Source organism: Otolemur garnettii, unplaced genomic scaffold (assembly GCF_000181295.1).
Source record: "Otolemur garnettii isolate 467f Iridium unplaced genomic scaffold, OtoGar3 scaffold00010, whole genome shotgun sequence".
NCBI classification, from domain to species: domain Eukaryota; kingdom Metazoa; phylum Chordata; class Mammalia; order Primates; family Galagidae; genus Otolemur; species Otolemur garnettii.
In genome coordinates, this window is record NW_003852405.1 from 22,908,723 (window position 1) to 22,931,644 (window position 22,922).

The window sequence follows — 22,922 nt, forward strand, 5'->3', positions numbered from 1 at the left end:
CTTAGGTGTATGTGGCTGGCACCTTAGCCGCTTGAGCCACAGGCGCCGAGCCATGGCTTCAGTTTTCAAAGTAAAAATAATGGCCAAAGAAAACTCTTTGGCCTTTAAAAGTTAAAGGTGACACTCCTTTGGAGCCGGGCTCTTCTCTTTAGCTAAAGCCTAAGTATTAAGTTCTATGTGTCAGTTCTGAAGAAATAAATCGCTCTTGAGAGCTCTTGCATCACTCACTAAGGGGTTCATAGAAGTTACGGGTATACCTTGTTTTATTGTACCTCACAGAGACTGGTCTTTACACATTGAAGGTTTGTGGCAACTGTGAGTCAAACACGCCTATCAGCACCAGTTTTCCAACAGCACGTGCTCACTTTGTGCCTCTGTGTCACGTAATTCTTGTGATCTGTCCTACTTTATTGTATCTGCTTGGGTGATGTGCTCAGCGCTCATTGATTTTTGTAATTGTTCCCAGGTGCCATGAACCTTGCCCATATAAGATGATGAACTTAATACATGTGATGTGTATTTTGACTACTCTATCTACCAACCACTCCCCTGTCTATCTTATTACTCTCCTTGGGAAATTAGGCCAGTTAATAACCCTAAGCTGGCCTCTGTTGAAGCTGAGACAGGCCCACAGGGAGGCCTCTCATGCCAAACAGTTAGTCAAGGTTGAACGCAAAGGAGGGAAGAGAGTTTGAGTGATCTGGCTGGAAGATCAAACCAGCCATAGCATGCCTTCAAGCCCAAGCCTAATCTAGAACCAGGCCCTAACTCTCTTCAATTTTGTGAAATCTGAAAGAGGTGAGGAAACAGCAGAAAAAAACTTTGAAGCTAGCAGAGGTTGGTTCATGCAGTAAAGGCAAGAAGTCATCTCCATAACATACAAATGCAAGGGGAAGCAGCGTGTGGATGTGTAAGCTGCAGCATGTGATCCCAGAGATCTAGCTGAGATAATTGATGAAAACAGCTACAGTAAACTAAAGATTTTCAAAGTAGACAAATAGCCTCCTATTGAAAGGAAATGCCACCTGGGGCTCGGTGCCTGTAGCTCAAGTTGCTAAGGCGCCAGACACATACACCAGAGTTGGCAGGTTCAAATCCAGCCCAGGCCTGCCAGACAACAATGACAACTACAACCAAAAATAGTGAGGCGTTGTGGTGGGCACCTGTATTCCCAGCTACTTGGGAGGCTGAGGCAAGAGAATCACTTGAGCCCAGGAGTTGGAGGTTGCTGTGAGCTGTGATGCCACAGCACTCTACTCAGGGTGACAGCTTGAGGCTCTGTCTCAAATAAAAAAGGGCGGTACCTGTGGCTCAAAGGAGTAGGGCACTGGCCCCATATGCTGGAGGTGGCAGGTTCAAACCCAGCCCCGGCCAAAAACTGCAAAAAAAAAAAAGAAAGAAAGAAAAAGAAAATGCCAGCTGGAATATTCATAGTTGCAAAGGAGAAATCAATGCCTGCCTGATTGATTCAGAGGACAGGCTGGCTCGCTTGTTAGGGATTAATGCAGCTGGTGACATGAAGTTGAAGCCAATGCTCATTTGCTATTCCAAAAATCCTGGGGCACTTAAGAATTATGCCAAATCTACTCTGCATGTGCTCCATAAGTGGGAAAACAAAGCCTGGGTGACAGCTGAACTGTTTATAATGTGGTTTACTGAATGTGTTAAGCCCACTGTGGAGACTTATTGCTCAGAAAAAATATTCTGTTCAAAATATAACTGCTTATTGACAATGGTGTGACCCATGAGTTCTGATGGAGATGTACAAGGGGATGTTGTACTAACATAACATAACATCCCTTCTGTGGTCCATGTCTTCTTATTCTTTAATGTATTATTAAAGAAATACCTCTCATGAGGCTGTACATGCCACAGATTACAATTCCTCTGATGCATCTCGGCAATGTAAATGGAAACCTTTCGGAAAGGATTCTTTATTCCCAATGACATTAAGACCATCTCAGGTGGCTCACGCCTGTAATCCCAGCACTCTGGGAGACTGAGGCAGGTGTATTGCTTGAGCTTAGGAGCTCAAGACCAGCCTGAGCAAGAATGAGACCCTGTCTCTCCTAAAAATAGAAAAACTAGCCAGGCATGTGGCAGGTGCCTGTAGTCCCAGCTACTTGGGAGGCTGAGGCAAGAGTATCACTTGAGCCCAAGAGTTTTAGGTTGCTGTGAGCTGTGATGCTATAGCACTCTAGCCAGGGCAACAGAGTGAGACTATGGGAGGTCAAAATACCAACATGAACAGGAGTTTGGAAGAAGTTAATTCCAACCCTCATAGATGGCTTTGAGCAATTCAAGAACTTAGTGGATGAAGCAACAGCAGATGTGGTGGAAATAGCTAGTGAACTTGAATTAGAAGTGGAGACTGAAGATTTGAACAGATGAGGAATAACTTCTTATGAATGAGGAAGGAAAGGGGTGTCTTGAGATGGAATCTATTACCCGTGAAGATGTGTGACCTTGTTCAAATGACAACAAAGAATTTAGTCCATAGGTGGAAGCAGGACGTGAGACAACTGACTCTAGTTTATACAGAGTTCTCTTGTGGATAAAATGCAATCAAACAGCATTGTATGCTTTAGAAAAAGCTTTTGTAGAAGAAAGAGTTGCAGCAAACTTTATCCTTCCAGAAACTTCTGTAGGCACTCCAGCCTTCAGTAACCACCGCCCTCGCCCTGATTAGTCAGCAGCCATCAACACCAAAAAGACTATGACTTGCTGAAACCTCAGATTTTTGTCAGTAGCATTTTTTAGCAGTAGAGTATTTTTAAGTTAATGCAAGTAACTTTTTAAAAAGTAGTAATAGTATTGCACGCTCAATCGATGACAGTGTAGTGTAAGCATAACTTTTTTGGCACTGGGAAATAAAAAAATTTTGTTCCTTGCTTTGTGGAATATTCGCTTTATTGTGGTGGTCTGGAACTGGACCCATAATAGCTCTAAGGTGTGACTGTAATTTTATTTCCAGGTTTCATTTTCATTTTCAGACTGCAACATTCTCTTCAGTGTTAAATGTTTAAAGTCATGGTTTTGGTTTATTTGTTTGCTTTGGCAGTCATTTGAGTTTCCTTCTTTCCACTTTTCCCAGCTTACTTCTAGCCAAGCTTTCTTTTTGTTTTCTTCTCTCTCTCTCTTTTTTTTTTTGAGACAGTGTTCCACTATGTCACCCTCACAGTAGAGTGCAAGGACATCACAGCTCACAGCAACCTCCAACTCTTAGGCTTAAGCGATTCTCTTGCCTCAGCCTCCCAAGTAGCTGGGACTACAGGCGCCCACCACCTGGCTGTTTTTTTGTTACAGTCGTCATTGTTGATTTTAGCTGACCTGGGTTTGAACCCGCCAGCCTCGGTGTATGTGGCCGACACCCTACTCACTGAGCTATGGGCACTGCCTTAGCTAAGCTCTCTACTCTGTTTTGAGCTTGGGCCTCGGCCTCCTTTCCCCTGGTGTGTCCAGAAGAGACTGCTCAGGGGTTGTTGCCCATATTCCTTTTTCCTCAGTTGGGGGGGGGCTGTTTACTTTCTTCTCTTTTGAGTGTTGTATTTTGTGATATTTCCTTGAATGTATCTCTAGAGTCTCAAGCTAATACATCTGCCAGGCACTATTGGTGACTCACGAAGCAGAAAATTCTTGGAAATTCTCCTTAGTGTAATTCTAGAAGACCCACAGTTCAGACGGTAGGCTTTAAGAAAATCACACTACCGGTACTAACTAGAGGGATTTGCTCGAGATTCGGTGACTCTATCACTAGCATCACAATGAACTGAGCTGGGGCAAAACCAAATTCAGTGCTTTGAGGGAAAAATGCTTGTTTCTTTGTAGCTTCTTTTGCTTTCACTTAGAGTCATCAGTTCGACTCCATTCAATCAGGAAGTTACTGAAAATGTTAAAGAAAGAAAAATGTTAGGAACTGCTGGCATGCCAGCCTTCTCCCCCAGCTGTACTGCATTTGGAATCCCATATTGCTGAGAAATGGGATTTGCCTTTACTTATCTGAGCCCCAGATAGCTGACTCCTCAGTGTTTTCAAATGAGTCTGGGTTGTTTGGAACCAGCACTTTACAAGTATGCCGTCGGCTTTCTTGGTGGTCTGAGGTAGCCAAGTGGCGAGCAGAGATGATTTTATAGGAACTTGGTCGCATGATTGTCTTTAGGGAAATTCCTGTTCTTTTGTGGGTGGTATGGAAGTGGAAAATGAAAAGCCCCTATGGCCTTCTCTCAGGGTGCTTCTTAAGGTTGAAACCGACCATCATTTATGTTCTGAGAGCTGTGCTAAAAAGGTCAACGTTCTCTTCTTTGCCTTTTTTTTTTTTTTTAACTCCATCAACTTCCTTTCTTATACCTTGTGGTGTGACTACCCCAGAGCCTCAGCTGGTTAGACTTTTTTTTTCTTTTTCTCTTGTGACACTAATGGATCATGAGAAAATTAGTTCATAGTAGAAATTGGAGTGAGTGAAACAATGGAATGGGAGTAGTTAAAATTGGTCCCAAGTCTTCCATCTGCTGGATTGTCCTTGGCATTCATCTTGGGCACAGGGTGGTCAGAAACACTGACTCTTGGTCTCTGTGGGTGGCTCCTCCACCCCCACCCATCACATACAAACTGATCACAGTACATGCCAGACTCTTTAACTCATAATGTCTCAAGGATGCACGCACGTTAATCACCCCAAACAAAGACAGTATAGAAAACTTGATGAAGAAAATTAAGGTTACCTATAGTAGTACTATTTCACAGAGATTACCAAAATGATGAAGAGTATATATGTGTGTGTGTGTGTGTGTGTGTGTATTTGGCTGCATTATCCACTTCTATCCTTCTGTAAATGGCTACATACATACGTGCTAATACTTTTTGAAAACAGAATCTCAATACACCTATTTTGTAACTTTAAAAAAACATTCACAAGATTCTACCAACATCTTCAAGTCAGGGCAGAGGTAACTAACATTTTTCTAACTATTTTTTTGACTGCTAGACTTTTACATTTGTAGTATAAATCTGCAGAATTTTGGTTCTTGAATCACAGATGTTCTTATAGGTACTGCCCAAGTGCTCTTAAAAGTTTAGATTTCCTCGGATACCTTTTTTTTTGCTCTTCATAAATAAAACTGAAGATAGATTTTTACCACTCTGATTATTAGTGAATCTACATTGTTGTTAAATGTTCACTGGCTTGTTGAGATCCTTCTTATGTTGGATCATCTTTTTCTTATTAATAATTTTGAAGCTCTCTACAGGCCACAGTTATTTTTGACTCTTTAGCTACATGATGGCTATTTCCCTGAGTCTGTCTTTTAACTTTTTGAAGTCTTAAATTTTTATATTAAGATCTGTCAGTTATTTTCATGTCTTCTGAATTCTGTTGTAGTTAACAAGGCATGCTAAATAATTTTTTAAATTCTACAACTTATGCTGGCATCAGTCTTAATCTTTTAATGCGCCTAAACTTTTTTTTGCATTTGGTTTAAGGGAAGACTCTTTCTCTCTCCCAAATGGACAGCAAATTATGATGATAACAACACATTATATAGGTCATTGTTTGGAAGGATTTTAGGAATAATGAATAAAACAAAATAGAGTCTCTGTCAGCAAATCGGACACCTAAGTTACCCTAAAGCACTTTAATGTATTTGGGCTATGCAAGACTCTTCCATACATTGTTAATTTGGTTTTCCAAATTAAAGTCGACTTTCTACTTTCATTGCTTTATGAGCGTTGCTGTTGTTATTATGATGTACTAACTAGGGAAAAGTTCGTGTAATCAGGGCTGCTGTCTCATCTGTTGACTCATTTATTTTTTCCAACAAATAGTCATTGAACTCTTATTATGTCATTGAACTATTATTATGTGCCTGCTGTATGCTGGGGTATACAGTGATGAGCAAGACCAGTCTAGGAAATTCTTGTAGAGAGGGCCAAGAAGATGGTGGTCTTGATTATAAAGGAAATAAAATGACTTTAGAATCAATGGGGGAAGCACATTGAACAGAGTCATCAAGGAGCCCAAACTAGACATGCAAAGAACAGGGGGAACAGCACTGGGGTATGGGGAATAGCAAGTGAACCCTGCAAGGTGGGGATGTTCCATGGTCAGGAAGGAAGCTACAGCACAGTGAGGAAGGGAAAGGGAGGTGTGGAGGGAGTGAGCAGGAATCTTTTAGGCTGTGGTAGGAGGGTTGGGTTTTACTCTGAGAGCAGGGAAAGCCCCTAAAGGGTTTTAAACAAGGAAGTGACTTGTTTGTTTATTGACAAAGCCTATCTCTTTTAAACAGGGAAGTGCCTTCTGACTTATGCTTTTAAAATTACCCCTCTGGCTGCTAGGTGAAGAATTGGGAGGCTCTTGCACCTGTCACGTGGGAGATGACAGGGTGTGAACCAGGGAGGCTGCAGTGCATGTTGAGAGCAGAGACCCCTCTGTGATGTCTTTGAAGGGAGACTTGATGAATTGGATGAAAAAAAAGAGGGCCAGCTCAAGTATGCCTTAGAGCAGGGCTCCCACACTTTGCTGCCCATTAGAATCTCCTGGGAAGCTTATCGAAATCCTCATGCCCGGTGCACAGCTCATATCAATGAAATCAGACTGTCTAGGGGCTGGGAGCTAGGGACTGAATTTGTCTTTTAAATTCCCAGGTGGTTCTCTGCAGCCAAGCAGAGAATGACGGAATGGACTAGCGATTGCAGCTGGCACATCTGGGTGAATGTGCACAGATCACTGTGTTGAGCCGATGTGTAGAGGAGCCAATGGAGGACGGATTTCAGAAAGAGCTGGCATAAGGGAGTTTGTTCAAGAGAGAGATGTGCTGGAGATGCAAATGTGAAAGTCCACATCTGTGGATAGTATGGAAAAGTCACAGGATCAGACAAGTTCTTCTAGGATGGGGGTGGCAGAGAATAGAAGAGCCCTAGGCTACACCCTGAGGCACTGTGGCTTCTAGGAGTGTGGTGTCCTGGAAGCAGAGGACAGAGGTAGCTGTATCTAATGCTGCTGAACCACTAAGCTTAACAAGCATTTGTCGGAACCTACAGAAGGAGATGGTTTGCTCAGAGCATTTTCAGTGGAGTAATAGACATGGAAACCCAGTGTTTACAGAGAATCTGAACTACAAAGATACCTTGAGGACAGTAAATGTTGGGTTCATTCCATCAGATGGCTTTACTTGTTTGTTTTTTACTTTTATTTTTTTTATTGAGATCGAGTTTCACTTTGTTGCCCTCTGTCGAGTGCTATGGTGTCACAGTTCAGAGCAACCTCAAACTCTTGGGCTTACACGACTTTCCTGCCTCAGCCTCCTGAGTAGCTGGGACTACAAGTGCCCGCCACAATGCCGAGCTATTTTTTTTTTTTTTTTAGCAGACTGGGGCTGGGTTCGAACCCACCAGCCTTGGTGCATGTGGCTGGCGCCCTACCCACTGGGCTATAGGTGCCCTGTTTTTCACTTTTTATTTCAATAACATAAATATGTAGAAGTTTCTTGAATTTGTGGACTAGGATAGCTGTTTGCCAAAATGTCAAACATTTTCTAAAGAGAGAAGTTATGTTTGAAGTATGAGTATACTTGAACATAACATTTTTTATTCCTTCCTGATCACCTCACAGCACATTGCTCCTTAAAAATTATTAATTCAGGGATCAAGAAAGAAAACTGGACAGAGGGATCCATAAAGTTGGATTCTTCTAATTAGGGGAAAGTTGCAACATTTATTTGTAAAATGAAAGATAACAAAAGGTAACCTCTAAGGTTGCAGTTTTCAAACTTGGTTGTGCATCAGAATCAGATGGAGAAACGTGAAAATAATCCCTGTGCCCAGGCTGCACCCACATCAGTTAGGCCAGAATTGCTTAGGGTGGAACCTGGACACCGTGTTCTTGAAGCTCCTCCGGTGAGCCAGTTTGCAGCCAAGTTTGAAAACCGTGGCTCCAGTCTTGGATAGCCCCAACACTGAGTTGTTTTATCCTTTGGTATTAATGTATTCCTTCCCCTCAACAAAATGAGGAATGGAGACTGGGCTGGAAACTGACAGTATCTTTCTCAAGAAGTTTTAACACTTGCGTTTCAGGTTTCCTTTCATGGGAAGTGACTGAAAGATGTTCTCCGCAAAATGAGGGTGGAGGAAGGGGCCAATACAGATCCAGGAAATGGGGGATCCAACTCTGGGAGGAGTCACAGGACTTCCCACAGGGACGGCCTGGAGTAGGGATTAGAAGGCAACCAGTGTAGGTTCAGGGAAAAGGATGAGGGCTGTGGGAACTGACACCTCCAAGAAAGAAAGGAATGGACAGGATACACCTGGCTTGGGTGTATTTAGGATGCTGTCCGTCAGTCAGAGTCTGGTGATAAGGTCATTGTGGGTATGCAGAAAATTAAGCAAATGGAGAAAAAAGCAATTCATTCTAGGAAAAAAACATTTTTTTACAAGGAAGAATATAATATTACAAGGCACTAATAGTGCAACTGTGAAGAATATTTGCATATTCATTTCATAAAATCTGAACGTTTCTCATAACTTTGATTAAAACTATATTGGGAAGGTAAGTAGTAATGTGTGTGTTGGTGGAGAGAGGCAAGGATAAGGGTGAAATCCGTATTGGCTGAGAGAGGATACAAACGATACTACCTGAAAGAGAAAAAGATAGTGGCGTTAAGTATTATTTAGAAATATTAAAGCAAACGACTTGGAAAAAAAAACAGGTAAAAGTAGTTGCTTTAAAGGAGCAGAAATCAGCAATGGGGTTCATTGTTATTCCTTGAAAATTTTGTACATGATCTCACATTTGTTTGGGGGTGAAAAGAAAACCAGCTGGGTGGTACGTGGGACTAGATTCCCGCAGAGCTATCCGGATGTGGGTTCCTGGTTTGAGGGCCTGGGAGGCTGATTGTACCGCTCACTGTGATGACTGTACAGGATGAAGGACGGGGTTAGGAAGTGGTTTGCTCTGTCTGCTCCATCCCCTACGACCGGTGGTTTGTCCTGTCTCTGCTCTATCCCCTACAACCAGTAACAGACAGTTGTGAACTAAAAAACAAAACAACAAAAACCATTCTGTTCTGTTCCATTACACCAACACATGGCATCTGAAGACATTTGGAAGGAAAAGGTGACCATCAAGATTATTTTTTGGTTTTTTGTTGGAGCCAGAAGAAAAACTTCTATTTCTTCAAAGATGAGAAACATCAGCTGGAAAAACAAAGAATAAGCACATCCAAGGTTTGCTGGGAGCTCGGAAATCCAAATATATTTTTATAATTTGCCTCCATCAGTCAAAAGAACATCCACGCTTTCTGAGTGTCTATTCATTTATATATTGCATGTGAGGCCATATGTAGAAGATAAAATGAACATTTTAAGGGATTAGATAAGGATATTAAAATAAATTGCCCAGGGCGGGCTGAGGTGGCTCACACCTGTAATCCCAGCACTCTGGGAGACCTCTGCATAGGGGAAAAAACAAGTTCAGTCCTCCTGTCAATTGAGATAAGGATCACACAGGCCACAGGCAATAGCCGCCAGGGCGATTAGCATATTTGCTTCCAGGATTTCATCCTCACGGAAACTAGCATGTGCATTTTTCTAGGGCAAAGGTCAAGAGCGTTGTCCTGTTCATAGGGATTTATGACCCTAACAAGGTTGAGAATCACTAGTAATTTGTTTTGTTCTTTTTTCATAGACATTTTTAGTCATTGGTTTCACAGGGCTAAAGTTGTCGTTGGTCGTTGGTCGTAAGATAACTTCAGACTTAGCCAACATCACACAGTCCTGGTGATCCCGGAGAAGAGTAGGTTTTCTTACTAACTGACAGTGGCTTTGATGTGGTTTCCTCCTGTTTTCTCAGGCTGCTTTCTATCTTCTGTTTTCTTTTCCATTCTGCCACCTCTAGCTTTTATTTAGCCCACTGTGTGGGTAACTTTTCATTCTCTTCTAGATCTTGTTTCTTTAAACACTCTGGGTTCTTTTCCCTTGATATTTTGGTCTGAATGATCTGTTCATAAGTCTCATAAAAATCAAGATCATGCCTTTCTTATAATCTCCTGAAGCATAAGTGACCCGTAAGAGTCATGAGTGCCCTCATTCATTTCATGGAATTGATGGGTCAGTCTATTCCTTAACCATGACAGTGAAGGGTGCTGTCACTGTCAGTCTCCTGATTCGTGAAACTGCAAGTTAGCAGCTCTCTGTGCTTCTCTTAACCTGTCGGTGATTTTCATATTTGTGATGGATGTTGCGGTATTTCTCCTCTTTGCTGACCTAATTCCTGCTTTTGAAGTTGGGATTACAGCTTTCAAGTCTCCTGTACCAAACACCCAGGCAGGCTCAGCATCGGAAGATGTTGGGTAGACGTGTGTCAGATGAAGGAATGTTTTAGCCCTATCATATTATCTCTTTTTAATTTTTCTTTCTTTTCACTTTGCACCATTTTTTCCCACCATTTTATTTTGTTATAGCAATAAGACATCTAAGGGTGTGTTTGATACATCTACCAGGGTAAACCTCCAAATTGGGGAGGGGGCAAGAAAGAGCACACCAAAAAGTCAAGTTTAGGAAGTTCATTGTTTTCCTTAAGATATCGAAATTTTTGAACTCACATATTACCTTTTCCTCACAAGTTTAAATGTTATTTTAAAACTTAAATTTGACTTATTAAAAAACACCTATTCATCACATACATTTAGGATTCATATTTAGTTTTTTGTATTTCTGTCATTCTATCCATATTTGATTAGTGCTTCCTTAAATTCCCCTAAATTAGCTCATGTACATTTTTTTTTTTTGAGACAGAATCTCACTTGGTCACACTTGGTAGTGTCCTGGGGTCATAGCTCACAGCAACCTCAAACTCTTGGGCTCAAGCGATCCTCTTGCCTCAGCCTCCCGAGTAGCTACAGGTGCCCACCACAATGCCCAGCTATTTCTAGAGATGGGGTCTTGCTCTTGCTTGGGCTGATCTCAAACTCATGACCTCAAGCAATTCACCCACCTCAGCCTCCCAGAGTGCTGGGAATACAGGCATGAGACATGGTGCCCAGCCTTTCATAGACTCTTGAGGGAAACATTTTTCAAGCTAGTTTCCATTTTTCTTATCTTCCACATTGCTAAAAGTATTACACCTGCTCCATAAATACCCAACTGGAACAATTTCTGAAAAGATACTGTAGTATAAATAATGTAACACACTGAGCAATCCTGATATTTATTATTTGCTACTTTTCCCTTTTTTCTTTTCTTTGTCTGAAACTTTTTATTACTTACTAATCAAGTGTCTTAGAAGCCAGATGTGGTGGCTCACACCTATAATCCTAGCACTCTGTGAGGCTGAGGCCAGTGGATTGCTTGAGCTCACGAGTTCAAGACCAGCCTGAGCAAGAGCGAGACCCTGTCTCTACCAAAAATAGAACTAGCCGGGCATTGTGGCACATCTCTGTAGTCCCAGCTACTCAGGAGGCTGAGGCAAGAAGACCACTTGAGCCCAAGAGTTTGAGGTTGCTGTGAGCTACAATTACACTAGGGCACTCTAGCCAGAGCAACAAAGTGAGACTCTGTCTCAAAAGTAGAATAAATAAATGAAAAATTAAAAAAAAATAAGTTTCTTAGGGCAACATTAACATCAGTTATCATTTCTTGAACACTTAATGGCCATGTAGTCAAAGGAACCAGGGGTTAATTGAAGCCTCTTGAAGCTCTTAGGCTGTATCAGGCACTATTTCTCTTTCCAGTGCGCCCAGTGCCTACTTCATGACAGCTTTTAACACCTGTATCAGCCTTTTCTCTACTCACATTTCTCTCTCTCCCTGGACTGAGCTCCTGGAAAGCAGGAAACTGTCTACAGCAGAGCTTGGTCACAAGGTGCTCTTTCTTTGCTTGAAGACCTTGTTTTGCACCATTGTTGTGAAGACCACCTCTCTGCTTTCAGTCCAGCATTTCTCACTCGGAGGCTGTGTGTGTGTGGGGGTCCTGTGACCTTCTTCCCTGGGGTCTAAGAATTCAATGCATACCTTTACACATGGTCTTTTCATTTTATCAAGTGGGAAGCCTGTCATGAATCCTCAGAGGCGTACTTCCGCAGCGCTGACCCACTGACGTGATGGTGGTTGATTCTAAATTCAGCGCTGCTCAGACATGCCCACAAGGGCTTCTTAGCGTGTTCTGAGGTCTGAGAGTTCACATGCAAGAGTGTTGCTCTCAGGCACAGTTCAGATGCCACCCTCTTGGAAATGCCTCCCTCAACAGGACCAGTCAGGCGCCCTGGTAACACTCACCACAGGCATGAGACATGGCGCCTAGCCTTTCATGGATTCTTGAGGGAAATTCTCACCACAGTGAGTGTTATGATGGAGGCTTTCCCACCAGCTCTCTGAGTCCCACTCCCCAGAGTCAGAACTCTGCTTCAGAAATACTTTTCATACTTACAAGCCCTCACAGAACTACCTGATGAGTGTGTGTGGGCAAGGCTGTCTCCTACTGGACACCCAGCACGTCACCTCCAGGGACCTGAGTCAGCACAAGCCTTGCTCAGGAGAGTAAGTGCTCATGAAATTGCTCAGATTGAATCAAAAAGAATCAGGACAAACACATTTTTATTTATTATTATTATTTTGGAGACAGAGTCTTACTCTGTCACCGTGGGTAGAGTGCCATTGTATCATAGCTCACAGCAACCTCAAACTCTTGGGCTCATGCTATCCTCTTGCCTCAGCCTCCTGAGTAGCTGGGAGTACAGGTGCCCTACATAATGCCCGACTATTTTTAGAGACAGGGTCTCATTCTTGCTCAGGCTGGTCTTGAACTCCTGAGCTCAGGCAATCCACCGGCCTTGGCCTCCCAGAGTGCTAGGATTATAGGCATGAGCCACTGCACTAGGCCTGACAAACACATTTTTAAGGTCTTTGCTTTCTTCTGAAATGAGACTCATAGTGGTAATTGATTTTTCATTTAAAAGTTTTTTCTTTGTTTTTTCAAAAATTTTCTTACAGATATATTTACTATGTTGTTTGTCTTTGAAGACAATGTGTGTGAGGTGGGGAAACCCACAAACTGTTTGCCTCTGCTCTCACACCACAGCCACAGTTAGCACTGAAGACTTCTGGGACCAGATGTGTGAGGCTGTCTCCCCACTGACAAGCACATGATCAGGTCTGCAGTGGAGACCACCTGCATGTCTTCTAATTCATTTCTGTTCTGACACACAGAGAGATCCCACACGCTGAGGGTTCAGTCTCCATTCTGTCCCCTTTCAGACATCAGCCATGAGTCTGGCCTCCAGAACTGCCTGCCTGGCTTCAAGTTGGGGTTCTTTTTTTATTATTATTAAATGATAGCTGTGTACATTAATGCAATCATGGGGTACAGTGTGGTGTTTTCATATACAATTTGAAATATTTTCATCAAACTGGTTAACATAGCCTTTATGTCATTTTCTTAGTTATTGTGTTAAGACCATTTATATTCTACTTTTAAAAAGATTCACTTGTACCCTTGTGAGATAAACCATAGAGGTGATCCCTCCAATTACCCTCCCTCCACCCATCCATCCCCCACCCCTCCCCATATTCTTAGGCTATAATTAGGTTACAGCTTTCATATGAAAGCTATAAATTAGTTTCATAGTAGGGCTGTATACATTGGATACTTTTTCTTCCATTCTTGTGAAACTTTGCTAAAAAGAACATTTTCCAGCTCCATCCACGTAAACATGAAGAAGGTAAAGTCTCCATCTTTCTTTATGGCTGTGTAGTATTCCATGGTGTACATATACCACAATTTATTGATCCCTTTGTGGATCCAAGTTGGGGTTCTTAAGACCTTGTTTAGTTCAGTTAATTTTTTTTTTTTTTTTTTTTGAGACAGAGCCTCAAGCTGTCCCCCTGGGTAGAGTGCCGTGGCATTACAGCTCACAGCAACCTCCAACTCCTGGGCTCAAGCGAGTCTCCTGCCTCCGCCTCCCAAGTAGCTGGGACCACAGGCGCCCGCCACAACGCCCGGCTATTTTTTGGTTACAGCCATCATTGTTGTTTGGCAGGTCCGGGCTGGGGATTCGAACCCGCCACCTTAGGTGTACGTGGCTGGCGCCTTAGCCGGTTGAGCTATAGGCGCCGAGCCTAGTTCAGTTAATTTACTAAGAAGCTCACAAACCTCAGGGAAACGTGTTTACTGGTTTATTATAAAGGACATTACAAGGATACAGATGAAGAGATGCATAGGGTGAGGTACGGGGGAGGGCAGGGAGCCCCCACACCCTCTCCGGACCACCCTCCAGGAAGTTCACGTGTTCAGCTGTCTGGAAGCTCTCTGAGCCCTGTTCTCTTGAGCCTTTGAGCCTTTTGTGGAGACTTCATGGGATAGGTATGAATGACAACTATGTAGAAATGTGGTTGGACAAAAAGAGCATGAGCTGACAGAGTGGGGAAACCCAGCCAGGCCTGTCTATTCAGGTTCTTGACCTGTCTGTAGCATTTCTGCCTCCATGGTCTGAAGCCAGACTAACAATGCGGGTGTGTATGTGTGTGTGTCTTATATCCTACGATTCCGTAAGGGAGGTTGGAGCATCCTTCCTAGCCAGCACCAAGGCAGAAAGCTGTGAAAGATCCTTGTCTTGGGGAGAAAAGAGCAGGTAAAAGGAGGGCAGAAGGTCAGAGAGAGAAATTCTGTTTTCACAGGGCTTCTTCTGAAGCCTAAAATGCCCCAGTGTTATAACATGGGTGTATGGGCCTTGTGAGTCAGGAAAAGTGGATGAAAACCAGCTTGTGTGTATATCAGGGTATCACAGACGGTGAACTTGGTTATTTTCACCATGTCTGATGTTGATGTAGTCAGTGCTTTTTCTGTTGTCTGTTTCTAAGTATTCTTGGTTTTCTCGTGTGCTTATATTTGAATACCTGCTGGTCATTGTGTTTTACAAGTTATTTGTTAGAGTGCCCCCTAAGTCCTCAGATGAACCTCTGGAGAGGTCTGTGTCTGCTTTTTGAGATACAAAATGCAGTTCCAGTCTGGGACCTTCATCTCCAGGCCAGCTGACAGTGGAAGTTCTCTGACTCACCCCATGTGAGGCTCAAGGGGTTGAGCCTCACTTGATGATGGCCTGGTTTATGCCACTATTTTTCAGGATGGGTCTATTTTTTAATTTCCTTTTTTTTCTGTTTGATTTAGAACCATCTTGGCCTTCTCTGTAGTCCTAACAGTTTGGGGACAGGCAGTTTCGATGCCTCTTACTCTTCTGAGAGGGAAGCCTTTTGGGGCACCATCTAGATATGAGGACAGCCTCCTGTCAGACCCAGGGGCTTCAGTCCTGGCTCCCTTGTTCCCTTCTGTGAGGCTATAGAACCAAGTCTAAGTTTGTATGAAGGGCAGTTGGCTCTTACTTCCCTAGGGATCCCCTAAGATTGGTCCAGAGGGTCCTGCTCTCTTTTAAAGGTACTTTCCATCCCCTGTTCACTCCAGAAGTGTGTACTGTATGCAGGATTTTTCTTTTCCTTTCCCCTTCTTGTTTTTCCTTTCTCTCCCTCCCTCCTTTATTTTCCCCTTCTCTCTTTCCCTCCTTCCCAGTTCTTTTTTTTTTTTTTTTTAGACAGAGCCTCAAGCTGTCCCCCTGGGCAGAGTGCCGTGGCATTACAGCTCACAGCAACCTCCAACTCCTGGGCTCAAGCGAATCTCCTGCCTCCGCCTCCCAAGTAGCTGGGACCACAGGCGCCCACCACAACGCCCGGCTATTTTTTGGTTGCAGCCGTCATTGTTGTTTGGCGGGTCCGGGCTGGGGATTCGAACCCGCCACCTTAGGTGTACGTGGCTGGCGCCTTAGCCGGTTGAGCCATAGGAGCCGAGCCATCCTTCCCAGTTCTTAATAATCTAGTCCACTAATCCTAGAAACAGGAGATCTACAAATCAATTTAGAAATTGTGAATTATTAACAACTGAGTATAAGTCTTAAAATGTGCATTGCCTTTGTACTGGTCCAATTTGTGTTGTTAGAGAACACCTGAGACTGGGTAATTCATCAGGAAAAGAGGCTGACTTGGCTCATGGTTCTGCAGACTGTACAAGGATGGTGCCACATCTGCTCCTGGTGAGGGCTTCAGGGAGCTTCCAATTAGGGGAAAGGTGAAGGGGGAGCAGGCGTGTCACACGGTGAGAGAGGGAGCCAGAGAGGGCTGATGCTCTTTAAACAACCAGTTCTTATGTGAGTGAACAGTAAAGCGAGAACTCTCTGATTCACACAGGAATCCAGGAGGGATCCTCCCCCAGGACCAAAATACTTCCCACCAGATCCCACTTCCAGCACTGGGAATCAGATTTCAACGTGAGATGGAGGAGATATATATCTAAACTGTAACAGACTTTTAAAAAATTTGTTGTCAAGGTAGATGAACAGAGATCATAAGGTCAATATAAAATTACGTTGTTTAGATGTTTGTAGTAAAAAGATCCCTAAAAATGACCTCCAATTATAAAAACTTCCCAAAAAATGAGTTAATGGAATGATTAGCCTAACTTAATAGAAGTTGGGGGTGCCTCTTGCCTGTAATCCTAGCACTTTAGGAGGCCGAGGAAGAGGATTGCTTGAGGGCAGGTGTTTGAGACCAGCCTGAGCAAGAGCAAGAAAGACCGTGTCTCTACTAAAAAGAGAAAAACTGAGGCAAGAGGATTGCTTGAGCCCAAGAGTTTGAGTTTGCTCTGAGCTATGATGATGACTCATTAAATTTACCATCAAGACACTTTCTGAAACAAGAATTCTAACTGAAACTGGCTTAATCCCCAAAGGGTATTTATTGGCTCAAATTGAAAGTCTTGAAATAGATAGCTTCCGAAACAGCTAGATCCATCCAGAAACTCCAACATTGTCACGAGACTTAGTGTCTATATTCTGTCTGATTTTCTGTGTTAGCTCCAGTCTCTGTGTTTTATGAACTCCACACTCACAGTCTATGGTCTCCAAACTTTGTTGATTAAATGTCCAACAGCAAAACCTGAGCATACTATTCCCAATGTGTATATATTTATCAATAATATGCTATTATATACTGCTCTTATGTGTACTATACATCACATATATTATATGGTTACATTATTACGTTGTATATATTCTATAAGTTACATTGTTATCTGCATATGATATGTATATTCCTTGTTATATTTATTATTAGTAGAGTTGAGTTTTTTTAGTTTGTTTTAAAATTATTTTTTAATATCAAGGGGATACAAATGTTTTTATCGTGTAGATATCTTTGATAATTCTTAACTCAAGGCTATTAGTATACCCATCACCTGAATAGTGTTCATTAGAGGCACAGTTTTTCAGTTTGAAAGATAAAGAATAAAACAGACGCAGTAATAGGTTTTACACTCCCGATGGGCTGCCTTGCACACCCCACTTTGGGGACTATTCACTGGAAAGGCTGCATTTCTCCATTCAGCTATAGTAGCAATCCCATGACGACATCTTATCGCTTCTTTTTGGTCTTGCTTAGGATACGTGCCCATTCCTGGGTCCAGAGTCCTTGAAATAGTACAAGCAAAATCTTACTAATATAAAGTGACAAATATCTGGTTGGGCATAAATAGTTTACTTGAACTTTAAAGCAATTTATATTCTGGAACCTTATAACCACTGCTGTTTTTTCCCAAAAGGGAGGACATGATCCTTCTCTCAGTCTAGAGTACAGAACAAAGGTCCTTTGCTTCCACGAGGATCTAACAACAACTCTATTTCAGGGGTGTCCAACCTTTGGCCCCACACTGATTTTGTGAGGACTTTTTTTTTTTTTTGCCTTTCTGTGGTGTCAGATATTATGAAAAGTATGCATGAACCTATTTTTTTTTTTTTGTTTTGTGCTAATGCTTTCATTAGTGTTTATGTCTTTAATGTGTGACCTAAGACAATGCTTATTCTTCCAATGTGCAGCAGAGGGGGAAAAAGGTTGGACACCCCTGCTTAGTCTCTACTAAATTTCATTAATTTCACATGTAGAGTATCATGAAAGCATCCCATCCAAAAGTCTATACATGTATTCACACCCAACTCACACAGCTCACATAAGCACAACTCACACAGCCACATGCACACTTTTCCTGAAATAACTTCAGTTACAGATGAGCGCTTTATATTAAGATGCGGGAAGGGATGAATCTTGCAAATAAGATTCTATTTTTATCATCCTGAAGAACGGCCATTTTGCACCAGAAGAGTGTCTAAGTGGAGAAGAAAGGGATAGGGGTAGATTTCTAAACAGAAAAGGAGTTCCCTGGTTGGGGAGAGTTTGTTTGTGTGACTCGGAAAAGCGTGAGCGCGGCAAGTATTTTTCAGAAACTTTCAGAGGGACGGCCTGTTCTGGGGATTTAAAAACAAATCTTCTGTGACAGAAATGCAATGGCGCCTCTTGATTCGGAGGTGAAAGAAGAATGTCTGAGGAAAGACCTGAAGTTTTACTTCATGAACCCTTGTGAAAAATACCGAGCCAGACGCCAGATCCCGTGGAAACTGGGTTTGCAGATTTTGAAGATAGTCATGGTCACGGCACAGGTAATTGACGATCATCTCCTCCAGTTTCTTCCTTACCCCAAGATAACACTTCCTTCACATAGGCTGTACTTGACTTTTGTTCTGAAAAGTCCACACTCAAGTTCGTAAAACTATAAAGTGATGTGGACTCTGAAGGGCAGACGATAGGGTGAAGTTCAGTGAAGAAGATGTCTTTATTTTAGTACATTATCACCAGGTCATCTCTCTGTAAATACCAGATAAAGGTGGATCTGTATTGGGGCATTTCTGTATCTGAGTGAGGCACAAAGGCTGGCCAAGACTGTAAATCCAAAGTGATTTGTGTTCTTGTTATCTCTCTCTTTATTCAAATACTCCTTATTTAAATATACTTTTGCAATAGCTTTTTTTTTTTTCTATCTTCAGACTTATCACCAGTTTCCTTTTATCAGCAGCAGATGTTCTAAGTACTAACCCCAGGTGCTACTGGGAGTGTCCAAAACCACCTTTGGACCTTTTGTTCATATTGTCTATACTTTGTCACCAGTATCAAAACAGTCATCGGCGTTGCCATCCAGTTTGGGGCCTGTGGCATTGAGCCAGTTTTAAGGGGGCTTCTCTGTAGGTTACTACATTTGACACTTGTGCCCTTTTTAACCAACTTGGGATATTTGGCTCCTTGGCAAATAATCATTTGGCTACCATTGTAGAAGTGTATAAATGCCTATTTATAGAACATAAAAATAAACACTTAAGGGCGGTGCCTGTGGCTCAAGGAGTAGGGTGCCGGCCCCATATGCTGGAGGTGGTGGGTTCAAACCTTGCCCTGGCCAAAAATAAATAAATAAATAAATAAACACTTAAAAAAAAAAAAAAACTCTACATAGTTCTAGAAATGAGAGTTCCTACCAAACTGAAGTTGCTTCTTTAATCTCCATTTATACAAGAGGGCTTTTCAGTCTGGGCGCAGTGGATCACACCTGTAATCCCAGCACTCTGGGAGGTCCAGGCAGATGGATTGCTTAAGCTCTGGAGTTCTAGACTAGCCTGAGTGAGAGCAAGACCCCGTCTCTACTAAAAATAGACAAACTAGCTAGGCATCGTGGTGGGCGCCTATAGTCCTAGCTACCCAGGAGAAAGGCCAAGGCAAGAGGATCACTTGAGCCCAAGAGTTTGAGGTTGCTATAAGCTATGACACCATGGCACTCTACCTAGAGTGACAGAGTCAGGCTCTGTCTTAAAAGAAAAGGGGGGGAGGTCCTGGGGGGGTGCCTCTTGCCTGTAATCCTATCACTCTGGGAGGCCGAGCGGGTGGATTGCTTGAGCTCAGGTGTTTGAGACCAGCCTGAGCAGGAGGAAGACTCTGTCTTTACTAAAAATAGAAAAATCAAGGCAAGAGGATTGCTTAAGCTTAAAGTTTGAGTTTGCTATGAACAATGATGATGCCAGGACACTATACCCAGGGTGACAAAGCAAGACTGTGTCTCAAAACAAACAAACAAACAAAACATGAAGGGGGCTTTTGGTTGTATGACATATGGTGTCTACCAGCTCACTGAGTTTTAGTGAAAGACTTCCAAAGAAACGAGGTTGAGATACAGGGACACTGTTAAACGTATGTGCCTGCTGTTAGCTTTTTTCATTCAAAGTTTTAGATTTAGCAACCAATAACTTAGGTGTATTGTTAGAATTACTTGGAAGGAGAAGAAATAATACCCTCTTTTGTCATTTAGTTCATTTTCATTGTTTCCCGATTTCTTCTCTCGCTAAGCCAGCTTCTATTTCAACCTTTTGATTTACTAACATTATTAAAATTCTAACTTACCCAGGCACAGAACATCATTGCCAACCTTGACTTACCTTCTTTGATCTGAAAAACTGCATCTACTTTTGTTTTTCCATATTTCCCATCTTCTCACTAGCACAGACTCTATATCTTTACTTAATTAAAAGTATGTATTTTTCGCTTGGTGCCCTTAGCTTAGCAGTTAGGGTTAGCTCATGCACCAGGGCTGGTTTGAACATGGCCCCAGACTGCTAAACAAACAAACAAACAAACAAATAGCCGGGTGTTGTGGCAGGCACCTGCAGTCCCAGCTACAAGGGAGGCCGAGGCAAGAGAATCTCTTGAGCCCAAGAGTTTGAGGTTGCTGTAAGCTGTGACGCACGGCTCTCTACAGAGAGCAGACACTGAGACAGTGTCTGAGCAGACACTGAGCAGACTTTTGAGACAGAGTGAGACACTGTCTCAAAAAAGAAAAAAGTATTTATTTTCAGATATATTTCTGGGAACCTATAATTTACTTTTCATGTGGATATATGCTGTCCTCCCTAATAAATTAGGAGGGACTAAACTGTTTTTCCCCCGTAGTATCATTCTAATTAATTTGGCATTTGGGTGATAACTGATTAGAGCAGATTCTTGAACACCTCCCTTCCATCAAAGCCCCCTTTCCCCTTCTCTTCTCTTTCCTTTAGTGCGACATTCCCAAGTCTAACGGGATGGGTGGCCTTTTATCAAGGTTGATGGAAATGAAACTTGAAACATTCTTACTCCTCATCCTGCAGTAACTTATAAACTCAAGGGCACTGTCTACATTCTTTGGCCCGTTCTACTCTTTCCCTCCCGTGTTCTGTGTACATAATTAGAGTGGTATCATGTTTTTACCTGGTACAGAATATTTTCTCCTACATGATTTCACAATAAGGTCTTAAATTCACAATCTTTTACAGACTACACTTAATGAGCATTTTTTTTTTGGTTTTATATTACATTCTCAGTACATTTTAAGATCTAGATAGGGAGACCAAGATACATTTTTGTTGTCAACTCCTTTTAAAAAATAAAGCCATTCAACCAATACCATCAGTCCTTACTGTTGCTGAGCAGGGAGTGTCTGATTCCGTGACAGAAAGAAAGGGATTTCCTAGTCAGGATTTGCTTTCTTTAAGGGATACTTTGAAACTCCCAGCCCTTCTGTGATGCTGAGCCATATATGTGGACCTTGGCTCTTCTATGAACCATTGAATGGAGGAAATTTCTTGCTCCTGATGTCAAATGGGAGTGTTTCCGAGCAGAGATTACAACTCTGTGATCTCACATTCCCCAAGTAGAGTTGACGAGATTCAAGTTTAAATAAGGTGATGCCGTCAAATATTAGCAGATTGTATGACACATTCTTGGTAAATCTGTCCATTCCCTATTCAAAATACTTTGTGTTTCTTTAGCTTCACTATGAGTGTGGGAGTAAATCTAGAGTTAAGCTGGCAGCATTTCGGTTTAAGAGGTACTGTGGTCATGCGGTTGAGAGAAGGTGCCGGTTCTAGGGTTACACAGACCTGGGTTCAGATCCTTGCTCCAACACTTTATAGATGTCCCTACTTTGATAAATTAGTTGACTTCTGATCGTCTATATATAACAGGGGGCCACATCTACCAACTGATTCAGTATGGGACTCTGACAGTGTGATGGGGACTATTTCATTTTCTGAGCAGGGAAAAAAGAAAAATAAAAGCCCTGTTTTTGTGGAGTCCCCTTTACCTGCTCTTTCATAGGGGTTTAGGGAATTAAATGAACAATAATTATTAAAAATTTTCAGCTAAGTGCCTGGTACTCAATAGATAAGAGTTGTCATTCAACACCATGGGGTCTTGATCTTGCCAGCACTGTATCCCAGCTTTGCACAGAGTAGGCACTCAGCAAACTCTGGTTGAAGAACTTACTTCATGTGTGCAGGTACTGGGTTTCTTTCTTCTCCATATGTGTGTCATTATTTTTAATAAAATCTTGAAATAGTTATGTGGTTCTCTAGTTTAGTTTTTTAGCCTTCAAAAAGCAACATAACCCTTTCTGATTTCTCCTGCGAGCACAACTGACAGACATCACATGTTTGGAAGAACCTGGACCCTTGTGTTGATTCATTGCAGCCCAGGTTGGATGATGTGGGGCTTCTTATCTGGTGCCTTCCTTAGAATAGCTGCATCTGAGCAGTTGCTGGGTCTAAGCAGATGCTGGCTCTTTTGACTCGTTATCTGGGGAATGTGACATGGTGAGATTCACATGCTAAAGGGTGATATCTATGTATATTCTCAAACTGTAGTTGATTTTCATAATTCTAAAAAGCTGGCATTTAGACTGTTTTTATAAGAAGTGTCCCAGAGACAACTTTTTCAGTGGAAGGAAATTGTGTAGCATAATAAAAATGAAGACTGGCTTTTATTCTAGTTAGGTGAACTTGGCAGTTTATTTTATTTTATTTTATTGAGATATAGTCTCACTATGTCACCCTGGGTAGAGTGCTATTGCATCATAGCTCACAGCAACCTTGAATCTTGGGCTTAAGTGATTCTCTTGCCTCAGCCTCCCAAGTAGCTGGGACTACAGGCCCCTGCCACAATGCCTGGCTATTTGTTGTTGTTGTTGCAGTTGTCATTGTTGTCTAACTG

The 22,922-nt window shown here is 42.3% G+C and overlaps 1 protein-coding gene across 2 annotated transcripts in view; it reads left to right on the forward strand.

Moving 5' to 3' along the window:
• MCOLN2 (mucolipin 2) overlaps positions 1-22,922 on the forward strand; it is a 59,708-nt gene that overhangs the window by 1,807 nt on the left and 34,979 nt on the right. For both annotated transcript variants that reach the window (XM_023509860.1, XM_012801630.1), the window contains exon 2: positions 18,358-18,517. In XM_023509860.1, the coding sequence (XP_023365628.1) occupies positions 18,358-18,517 (160 nt within the window). The remainder of the gene's footprint in view (positions 1-18,357; positions 18,518-22,922) is intronic.